General features: G+C 30.9%; 1 protein-coding gene and 1 long non-coding RNA gene across 2 annotated transcripts in view; one reads left to right on the top strand and one right to left on the bottom strand.

The window, feature by feature from the left end:
- Positions 1 to 3,953, top strand: part of LOC124422687 (V-type proton ATPase 16 kDa proteolipid subunit) — a 7,039-nt gene extending 3,086 nt beyond the window's left edge. Inside the window, exons 2-3 of the mRNA XM_046959482.1 lie at positions 1 to 30; positions 422 to 3,953. The exon at positions 1 to 30 is cut by the window's left edge and continues 160 nt beyond it. Of these exons, the coding sequence (XP_046815438.1) occupies positions 1 to 30; positions 422 to 626 (235 nt within the window). The 3' untranslated portion in view covers positions 627 to 3,953. The remainder of the gene's footprint in view (positions 31 to 421) is intronic.
- A 1,337-nt stretch (positions 3,954 to 5,290) lies between these two features.
- LOC124422686 lies at positions 5,291 to 7,453 on the bottom strand. Its single transcript, XR_006941903.1, has 2 exons — positions 7,127 to 7,453; positions 5,291 to 6,511 (listed from the first exon to the last, which is right to left on the bottom strand). It is a non-coding gene; the product is annotated as an uncharacterized LOC124422686 (long non-coding RNA).
- Between the last annotated feature and the right edge of the window lie 4,199 nt (positions 7,454 to 11,652).

Here is an 11,652-nt window from a genome sequence, read left to right as displayed (position 1 = left end):
AAACGAACCACCAATCTACACTCTTTATAAGTAAGTATACCTTTTATACTTGTTAATAAACTGATATTTTGCTGTACGCTTTAACCATGTTAATATTAAGTTTGATTTTAAGAACTTGACTTTACTTGCACCATTAGAAGTAGACGTTTTCAATGATTAGTTAAACTAACTAATAATATATTAAGATTAAGCTTATAATTAAGATAACAATTGTTATTTTTATTATTTTGCATATATAATAAATATGAAAGATGTTATTGTTATGGCCAAACTTACATGCAAGGCTATTAAAAACTTTTCAAATATATAATATACAAGTAAGAGGTTTAATATTGTAACTATGAATAGATATTATTGTATAACTGATAATTTTGCGCATGTTAACGATTAACGAATTTCTTTTTCTTTCCTTTTGCTATAGCGGTTTTGTCCACCTGGGTGCTGGCTTAGCCGTAGGTTTTTCTGGTTTAGCTGCAGGATTTGCCATTGGTATTGTGGGAGATGCGGGTGTAAGAGGCACTGCACAACAGCCTCGCCTCTTTGTCGGTATGATCTTAATTCTCATCTTCGCAGAAGTATTGGGTCTTTATGGTCTCATCGTTGCCATCTATTTGTACACAAAATAAACAGCTCGTAGAGGCAAGAATGCAAGACTTGTCGCCTGCAACCAACAACGCTCCCCAACTATTAAATATTGCAACTTGTTTCAACATTTTACTTAATCATATACACACATTACTTCGTTCATACCCGCATCGCCTCACATGCGCATACTTCTGTAATGTTATATTCAACTCCATATGTTAGAACTCGTGCATTTAACGTCTACACAAATCATAACGTGAAAGATGTATCTATCGGAAGTACTGCAATACAAGCATGGCTGCGGCAAGTCAAGACACGAATGATCTAATTGAATGAATTATTTCGATCTTACGAAAGGAGGACGAAATTTAATTAAAAGAAAATGTGAAAATTCACAGGCGACAGGGAATTACATAGAGGAGAAAAAAAAAATACCCCATGTCCCACGACGAAACATTTCTCTCACTGTATAGTAATCATTTCTAGCGTAGTTTGACATTGAATTATCAATTAAAATAATCGGCTCTACTGAATGTATAAAGATGAGAATGTTATTCATAAAAGAATACTTAGCACAATTATAATATTAAACGTAATTGAAGTGGCAGTATACAGCATGTAACAAAGTACGAGAAAACGAAAGTACATTGTTAAGAGGGAAAAAGGCCAACAACAAATGTTTGAATTATTATGCGTGTAAAAGACGGCATAATATATACGGTCGTTGTACAGTGATGGTTCTGTAAAAAAAAAAAAAAAAAAAAAAGAAAAAAAAAATAAAAAAGAAAATAAAAAAAAACAGAATTCGTACAACCGAGAGAGGATGCAAGGGGGACAAAGAATGGTGTGTTAAGAGAGAGCGAGAGAGAGAGAGAGAGAGAGAGAGAGAGAGAGAGAGAGAGAGAGAGAGAGAGAGAGAGAGAGTCAGCGGAAGAAGCGTGAATGTATTAAGTAAATAAAAAAAAAAAAAATGAAAAAAAAAAACAGATATATGATAGTATTAAGTCAATTGAAAAAAAGCCTGCTGGACGTAAATGGCATTTTGCATTATCTCTGATTACTGAGCAAAATGTGTTGGGTTATAGCGAAGGCCAGCGATTAACCCAACGAAGTAAAAGAATCGAAATTATTTCGTGCGTTATCCGAAATATTGCACGTTAGTTCTCGCGATTCGAGGATGGCCACGGAATTATAAGAGTCGACCAACTTTATTTTACGTGCCAGCAGAAAGACGATGGTGTTATAAAATGAAAATAATAATAATAATAAAAAAAATAAAAAAAAAAAATAAAAAAAAAACAATTTCGCTTATCTAAAGAATCGTATTATGAGATAAATGACGGATAAAAAACAATTTGTACATTCCATAATAAGTTCGTTCGTTCAGTGCAGGTGAGCGGGCGCTTGTAACGTTTGTCAAACGCATGATCGTTAATCCCTTTTTTTGTTCTCTTCTTTTTCTTTTTTCTTTTTTTTTTCCTTTTTGTTCTATTTTTCCAATAATAATAATAATAATAATAATAATAATAATAATAATAATAATAATAATAACAATATAACAAACACAATACAACAAACAAAATGTTAAAGAAATACAAAAAAAAAAATACATGTTACCTTGAAACGTTAAGAAAAATATTCGTACGCACGTTATTTTAATTTGAAGCTTCGCTGTGAAAGGCTCTGCCAATTTCACGAGAGGACAAAGCATCGTAAGAAAATGAAATTAAGAAATTTCTTTCCTTTCGGATTGATTAGTCGTCATGGGAGCTGACGATTAGTCAATCATAGGTGTATATGGCCTTTCAAAATTGGTCACCGCCACTCTCCTTAACCCCCCTCACTGACCGACCGATCAATCAGCCAAACAACCAACCAATCAATCAACCAATCATCCAACCAACCAATCTGTGACCTTACATTCGAAGATACGATATGATGCTGTATTCTAATGACAAAAATGAAACGTTACGCCCACTTGCCATGTTCTAACATTAATTGTGCAGTATTTTCTACACCTGCGGGTATGAATGATGGGCTCGTTTTAAGTATACATTTAAGGGCACATTTATCGGTGAAAAAAAAGAACGTGAAACGCGTTTTGAACTTCGGAAGTTAGATAAATAAAAGATAAAAAAAAAAAAAAACCAAGTCCTTCGATGGAGGAATCTTTCAGAGTACAAAGAGAGAAGAGAACTCATGTCCTTTTCTGGAAAATGTACTGATTCTTTGGAGGATATAAAAAAAAAAAAAAAAAAAAAAAAAAGAAAAGAATGAACCAAAAGCTTTTGCCAGAATCGTTTGATGGAAGGAAACGAACTTTTTGCAAATTCCTAAAATGTTTGTTGTTACAAGGAGAACTGAGGGGGAAAAAATGCGTGATAAAGAACTCTTATGTAGTTGAGAAAGGAACGAGAGTTAAATAAAGAAAGAAAAAGAGAGAAAGAGAAGAAAGAGAAAAAAAAGAACACTTTAGATCTCGTGAAAGAAAAAGCGCTCGACGAAGAAAAGTGCGAAAACGAGCCGGGGAGGAGCGGTGGTGGGGAATAAGCAAATGAGAGCGAATTGGCACTTCATATTGAAGAACTCAGGCATATAAAAAAAAAGAGAGAGAGAAAGAGAGATTAGTTACCTTCTTTATCCTCCCGAACCCCCTCCATTCCGTATATATATATATATATATATATATACAATACATATATATATATATATATACAAACATATATATATATATACCATATGTGTATATACATATATTTCTCAAAAAAAGATCCAATTTAACATTTTGTTTTAAGACGATCGATGGAAAATAATAAGAAAGATAATATCGAATAATACATATATATATATGTATATATATATATATGTATGTATGTATGTATGTATGTATGTATCAATTATAGTTTTTGTGCGCGTATGATGTACATACCACTCACAATGCTTCACGCTATTATTACAATTTAGGCTAAATATTAAGTAAAGGTATTATTATATACCAAAATCTTTTGCGTAGCTCTACATGAACGAGAAAGAGAGAGAGAGAGAGAGGGAGAAAGATAGAGAAAGATAGAGAAATAGAGACAGAAATAGAGAGAAAAAGAGAGAGATAAAATAGCAGAAGAAAAAACAGATAGAAAAAAAATTGCACGATGGTAGGTAGTCATGTGTGCGCGTGCGTGTGCGCGTGTGTATGTGTATGTGTGCGCGATGCGTGAAAGATAATGTGCGTGTAAGTACACAAGTAAAAAAAGAAAAATGTTACGTACGTACGTACGTACGTATGTTGTGTTTGTTTGTGTGCGAAAAAGAGAGTTGAAGTACGCGAGCGTACGGTGTGAATGAATAAAAAGTGAAAAAGAAAAAAAAAAGATAGGATGAAATAAAGCATTAGCAAAGGAAGAGAGTGAGAGAGAGAGAGAGAAAGAGAGGATCGCTGTCACAGCCGCCGCCGCCAACGCCATCTCCGTCGCGCTCCCCCTCCCCCCACCCACCCGTACCCTTACCCTGATTTCTTCCAGTGTTACTTATATAGACTCATTGTTGAGCGAAATGAAGAAAAAAAAAAATAAACAAGTAATACTGATCAATAATAATAATAATTAATAATAATAATTAATAATAATTAATAATAATAATTAATGATAATGATAATAATTATTATTTATGTTATATAATTCGTCCTCGATGTTACAGAAAAAGAAATCGTGTTTAATAAAAATTTTATTTCGACAAACGAACATGAATCGTGATCAATCTAAAAAAAAAAAAAAAAAAATAAAAATAAATAAAAAATAAAAAAAAATAATGAATGAATAAATAAAATAAAAAAAAAAGGGGAAAAAAATAAAAAAGAAAAAAAAACACCATCAAGAGTCTATTTAATTTTCAACGAATGAATGATAAAAATTAATCGTTCGACTTAACTAAAATTTATTGTAACGTAATGACTGTTGCAGAAATAACGATATTGAGATATGCATGTATTATATATATATACATATATATATATACTATATACGTATATGCATATATATATATGTATGTATATGTATATGTACACATATGGTATATAATATATATGTTCTTTCATCACTGCCATTCGATTCAGTGAAAAAAAAAAAAAAGAAAACTATGTGCTTTCCACGTTGTAATATCATCACCGGCACGTTTCTTCGTGAGTTTCTTTATTTAATGAAAAATTTGCGATTATATCTTTTTTAATAGTTACCTCTTGCGTATTATGCAACAACAATGGAGGGTATTATCGAGCGAGGTTATATATAAATGTTTAATAGATAAAATTATGTTTTGTTTGAAATAATTTATAAGAATTGTTTTTCATTTTATTCTGTAGGAGAGGGTAACTAAAAAAAAAACAAAAAAAGAAAAAGAAAAAAAAGAAAAGAGAAGAAAGGCAAATAAAGAGAAAAAAATAAATAAAATAAAATATTATACAAAGAAATATGAAAAATGTCCAAAGAAACGATATATTTGTCCTTCATTCATTAGACTGTATAAAATATGTTGTTTAGTGTGCGTAGCGGTGCAGTTATTGCGTTTGTGACTGCGCATCTTAAGGGAATAAAAGAAAAAAAAAAGAAAAAGTATTTGATGTTGCTGTAGTAAAAATTTGCCCGTAATGATTCAATGACAAAATAATAATTAAGGAATTAAAAGTATACGTCGTCAATATACAATTTGATTGTCATTCCTTTTTTTTTTTTTTTTTCTTATTTTTTGTTCTATTTTGTTTTTTTCTTTTTTTTTTCTTTTTTTTTTTTGTCATTCGACTAAACCATATTTCGTGAAGTTATTTAGGGACGATTACATAGCACAAACATTTTTAACAATGTACATATATGATTGTATTGTATAAATTCGTGAATAGATATCGATTTAGATTATCGATCGATCTTCTTTTAGATATTAGCCAAAGATTCGTTGGATTTATGATACGATAGGGTATAATACGATCGAATTGTCAACTTCTTACTTTTTCGTTTCATTTTTTTTTTTTTTTTTTTTTTTTTTTTTTTAACAATATTACAAGTGTAATAATTAATCGGACTATTTGTAAGCGTATTTTATAGTACTTTGTACGGTGTATATCTCTTTCACAGATGCTCTTTATACTTTTTTTCCTAGCGACAAATTATATATATATATATATATATATATATATATATATATATATATATATATAATTTATATAATATATATATCTGTGTGTGTGTGTCGTCAGAAATCACGAATAAGGAAAAGTGAACGACGGTATTGTGCGTCACGTTCAACGAACACTATCTCTAGATTCTTTAAATTTATAGAAACGAAAAATCGTTTGCACTCGCTATCGTAAAATGATAAAAAATGACGTATATTGTACGTGTATTAAAATCATTGTTTTATCTAGATATCTTATACAATGTTGTAAACAAAGATCGTATAACGAATACAATATCATACAGATCTAAAGATCATTCATTTTTATCTTCCTACAGAGATATGATTCACCCGGGAATTAATTTCAAAATTATTTCCTTTTTTAATTTCGTCACTAAACATCAACGTATAAGCAAAAGTTAAGTATTTTGTTTATCGTCTTTTAGATATAATATTTCTTCTTATCGTTTTAATGTCAATGTTTATTTGTTCGATATCGAACTTCAATGTTACAATTATTTTAAATAAATCACTATTAATCAATATCTTGATATATATATATATATATATATATATATATAAAATGATAAATTTTTTAATTACAAATATTACAGATAGCGGCCATCGAAAAGTTACAATTTGTTGATTCCATCGTTTTATTATTTTAAAGTTATTTCTTATTTAACTTTTTATACATAGAGATCGATCAATTGGACTTTGAATACCATCTATCGATAAGCCTGAGTACTTCATCAATTTAAGTGTACTGTCAATGATAAAGTCAATACTTATATATGTGTTTATGAAAGTTAAATCTCGAATACAATTATATTTAGATTAATAAGCTGATCTTTGAAAATATTTATATATATATATATTTTTTGAATTCTATGTTTAATATTATTAGATTGAATTTTAGAAATATTTTATCTACGATCGGTACTTTTTTATCGACAGTTTCAATGCTCTTTGACATTAAAGTAATATTCAATAGTTGGCGCTGGGTGTATTGATAGTTAAAGTTTTAAATAAAAAATTACTATTTTTCTTATTATCACTGTGCATAAAAATGATAAAATATCATTATAGGATTATACAATACACACACATATATATATATATAGATAAAAAAGAAAAATATTGTATTATACGTTTGTACGTTTTAGTGTTTTAATACCATTTAAAAAAAATTGAAAGGAAATCGTAATAGAATTTAAGCTGTAACTAAAATATATTGAATCTTTTATTTTTGTTTTACTTTTATTATTCCCCTCAAGAAGAGAGGGGAAACGTAAAGAGAAAGTCGAAACGTCGTCGTACGTTTTACGAAATCTTAGAGCAGCTCACGCACGACACGTATAAATCGTTCGATTATACGAACCGTGACATCCTGCATAATAGTGCTTGACTTTCCGAAGATGCGATTGAATTGATTCAGGTGATAAATCGTTCTCCACTTTCCAGATACCCGTGATTTTCCTAAGTAGCGTGTGGCCATTCTGGCCTTTTCCAGTTCAGGAACAAATTTTTCATTGCTTTCGACGAAATGGAAAAAGCGAGTTTTGCATAAGCAATGATTTTTCCTCTATATATTCTATTATATTTATATACAAAAATTTATTAAAAAATAAGATAAAAAGAAATAAAAACAACAATAACAACAGCAGCATACTGTTCTCTTTCGTATAAATAAATATTAATAAACATTAATAAATATTAATAATAATTTTACTTTGATTTCATTAATTTATAATAATAATAATAATAATAATAATAATAATAATAATAATAATAATAATAATAATAATTTTTTTGTAGAGTTGTTTACTTAACTTTTTTTTCTTCCTGTATTTTTCCTTTTCTTTTTTTAGCAAAACGTTTTAAACGTTCGTCACGTGTAGAATCGCATTAATGTAACACGTAAACCTATCCATGTAAGTACATGTAAGTACGTGTATATGTATACATATTGAAGAAGAAGAAGAAGAAGAAGAAGAAGAAGAAGAAGAAGAAGAAGAAGAGAAGCTAGTGTAAGAGTGCTTTTATCAGTGAGCTGTGATTGGTACTGCCCTATGACCTCTTCCGAGGAATGGCTCCGCCTCTCGTTTACGCATCGACATACACGCATTAAAAGAGAGACGAATTTCCTTGCTCGTAGTAAGTAAGTACGCACGTCTGGATAAATATGTCCTCTGTGTTATTTGTCGCCTTTGAAAATCAACATGGCGGTATATTTTTCTCATGGCCGTAGATACCAATTGTTACAATAGTTATTATGATGAAGATATTTTTTTTTTTTTTTTTTTTTTTTTTTTTTTCTATAATTGTTACGACAGTTTAGAAATCATAGCTTCAAAGTCATTTTCATCATGAGAAAGAATATTGATAGTATTTATATTACATATACGATTAAATTTGATATTTTATACGTTTGAAAGTATATACCTTGCTTGATATTTCCGTATCAATTTACTTTTTCACGTTATCGTATAAAAATATGTTTGGACATTAGCATGGATTAATTAATTAATGAGTGTATACACCGGTATATATACACAAAGATGCGTGTAATTTGTGCGTGGGTTGCAAAACGAGCAATTGAAACATAACAAACGCACATTACTCCATCAAGGAACGGAAGGCACGGGTCTCGCTTTTCCGGTTGACTTCTCTTTGATCCTTATGAATCGGACTATACTTATCGGTTATTGTCATTAACCCTTAAATGCATGTGGTCATGAAGTTAAAACATATTGATAAATTTAATGTAATTTAATTAAGTAATGGAATAGAATATGTGTGTGTGTGTGTGTGTGTGTATGTGTGAAATTAATTTTTTATTAAATTTCATAATAAAAGTGATTATGATAACGTAATATTTTTCTTTCCATTACTGATAGTTAATACTATATAATATTATTTTGTTTTTAAATTGATATAAATATATAAAAATGAGCCAATATGATTTTTATTAAAAATATTTATATTGACCTTTAAGATTAGGATTGTTTCAAAGAAATCAGTTTTAAATGTATGCATTTATATCATATACATATTTAAAATGTTTTACTTTACGAGCATAAGAAATCATAAGATTAATTTAAAAGTGTTGAAACATTTTAAATGTATTGATTAAATTTATAGAATTAAAATGTTTGAATTCTTCGATGATTCACTTGTCATTTTTTCTAGACATACGTAATAACCAATAACAACAACAACAACAACAACAACAATAAAAACAACAAGGAAAAAAAAAGAAGAGGAAAGAGATATTTTATTAATCATATCAAAGAATGAAAACTTTCCATGTGAGGTCCATAGGATTTAATTCGATAACGTTTATCTTGTATTTCTTGAAAATCATTTATTTTTAAACAAGATTTTGGCTATTTAGCTAAACGCATTTCTCTTCTCGTAAGATCATATGGCAATTATACTGTTTTTAGGAATCGTTATCTTATAACGATTAGACTTGATAGTTAAAAAGGCGCTTGTTTACTTGATGTTATGTGATGCAATACTGGGTCATACGATGCCGTCGCGTCGCTTCGAGAATGTGCTGCGCATGCATTCGACTGACCGACCGATAAACGACGTTCCTGTAAATTACATTTTTTCTTTTCTTCGTTCTTTTTTTTTCTTTTTTTTTTTCTTTTTTTTTTTTTTTTTTTAACAATAGCAATCACTCGATAAGTTTACATCCTTGTATTAATCAGAATCAAAGTCAATCTATTTAATACAATCAATTAAAGTCGTCCCAATGATTTCTCAATTTCAGAAAAAATATGTCTAAAGGAAAATCATTACTTATTTGGAAAATCATTTTAAAAGAATACAAATATTAATTTATATTACTGATCTAAGGCATGATTTCACGACATTCTATTCTTTATAAAAACAAAACAAAACAAAACAAAGTGAAACAATAAAAAGAAGGAAAAATTGATTTCAATCAGTTTCAATGTAAGTATCATTATTCTCTACTGTACCAAAATATAAAAATGATTCGTACAGACAGATATCAAATTTATAATTAATGAACGATCTTTCATTTCTTTCTTTCATATTCTTTTTTTTTTCTCACAAAAAAAAAAGATATATATGTATATACTATATATAAAATAATTCAATACTTAAAGATAACATAGAATTTTAATCATTGTTTATACTTTACATAAAACATGTCAATTGATGGAAAACAACGAGATAGATACTTACACACGTACTTACTTACTTACTTTCTTACTTACATAATATCTCCGAACTTCTTTTTCCAAGATGGACCGATCGGAAAAGCGAGAATCGTCAAAAGAGAAGGGGAATTCATTCATCGTAAGGAAATTCATTGACTCGTGGCCTCGATCGGTCCTGATCGAGAGTAGCTATAGATTCCAGGAAACTCTTTATCTCTCTCTCTCTCTCTCTCTCTCTCCTCTTTCTGTCTCTCTATCCTCAGCCTCTCTCTCTCTCTCTCTCTCTCTCTCTCTATCTATCTATCTATCTGTCTGTTTCTTTCGTAGTATCAAATAAGTAGCTATGCTCTTGCGTGTTCACTCTGTCGACACGAGCGAGAGCGTTAAAGTTGAAAATTATTATTATCGGTAGAAGCGACGAAGGAGAGTCTTGTGTGTGCGAAGGACCGAGATATAATAAGGTCAGACGGCGAGGTTATCGGTACCAAACCGGGGTGACCGTATCTTCTTCGAGCGAGGGAAACGATAAAACGGAATATATATCGAAGAGGCATGCTCTGTACTTCGCGCTGGAGTTGCTCCAAATCTCGATCACGATCCGTAGAAGTCATTTGAAAGAGAGAAAGAGAGAGAGAGAGAGAGACAGAGAGAGAGAGAGGGACGGGATAGTCTTTAACGATTCATCTTTCTTTTCGTTAAAGAAGAAGAAGAAGAAGAAGAAGAAGAAGAAGAAGAAGAAGAAGAAGAAGAAGAAGGAGGAGGAGGAGGAGGAGGAAGAGGAGGAGAAGAAGAAACAGAAACGTGTACGTATGGGTTCTCGCGAAAGGAACGATTAATTTCGATTGAACCGGATGCACTCTCTCTTTCTCTTTCTCTCTCTCTCTTTCTCTATCTATCTCTGAATGAGAAGCACGAGTCGTGGCTGTCACCGTGGTCTTAAGTGCGCTTTGTTTACAGGATGGAGAAAAGAAGGACGATTTTGGAAAGGAGCCAAGCCGATGCACGATCTCGAATGAAAGACAGAAGCCGCCCTCTCTCTCTCTCTCTCTCTCTCTCTCTCTTTCTATCTATCTATCTATCTTTCTTCCTTTCTTTTTCTATCTATCTATCTATCTTCTTCTTTTTCTACGTTAGTCTCACTCCATCCACTCCATCCACTCCTTCCATTCTACGTGCCAACTTAGATTTATCGAAATTCTAAGCATCCAGCATCGAACACGGGTGACGACTACCGGTGATCCTTTTTAAGGCCGATAGGAGCCACCGTTTTTGCTTTTCCATGCATGCTCGCCGCACACCGAGGCCCGTCCCCGTCGTGATTTATCCGCGATTTATGTATGCACCCGAATAGAAAGAGAAAGAAGGGGAGAGAAAGAGAGAGAGAGAGAGAGAGAGAGAGAGAGAGAAAGCGAGAGAAAGAGAGAAAGATCGTGAGAGTAACCCTCGACCAAAAGCGAATACGTCGAGGAATATTTCGTGATCCTCGCCTTCAAAGCCGAACACGAAATAATTCTCCTTATTGTTATTGTCGTAGTTTTAATCTTAGTTGTAGTTCGTTTTATTTAAAATTATTCTTCTTATTATTGTTTTTTTCCCTTTTTCTTTTTCTTTTTTTTTTTACGATAATTAATATCTCTCGACAGTTTGCTTGATCTTAGAAAATCATCATATCTCCCTCTCTCTCTCTCTCTCTTTCTTTTTTCCTTTCTCT

This window comes from Vespa crabro, chromosome 3 (assembly GCF_910589235.1).
Source record: "Vespa crabro chromosome 3, iyVesCrab1.2, whole genome shotgun sequence".
In the NCBI taxonomy this organism is placed as follows: domain Eukaryota; kingdom Metazoa; phylum Arthropoda; class Insecta; order Hymenoptera; family Vespidae; genus Vespa; species Vespa crabro.
The sequence above is the reverse complement of the archived record's forward strand: the minus strand, read 5'-3'. Positions and strand labels throughout refer to the sequence as shown.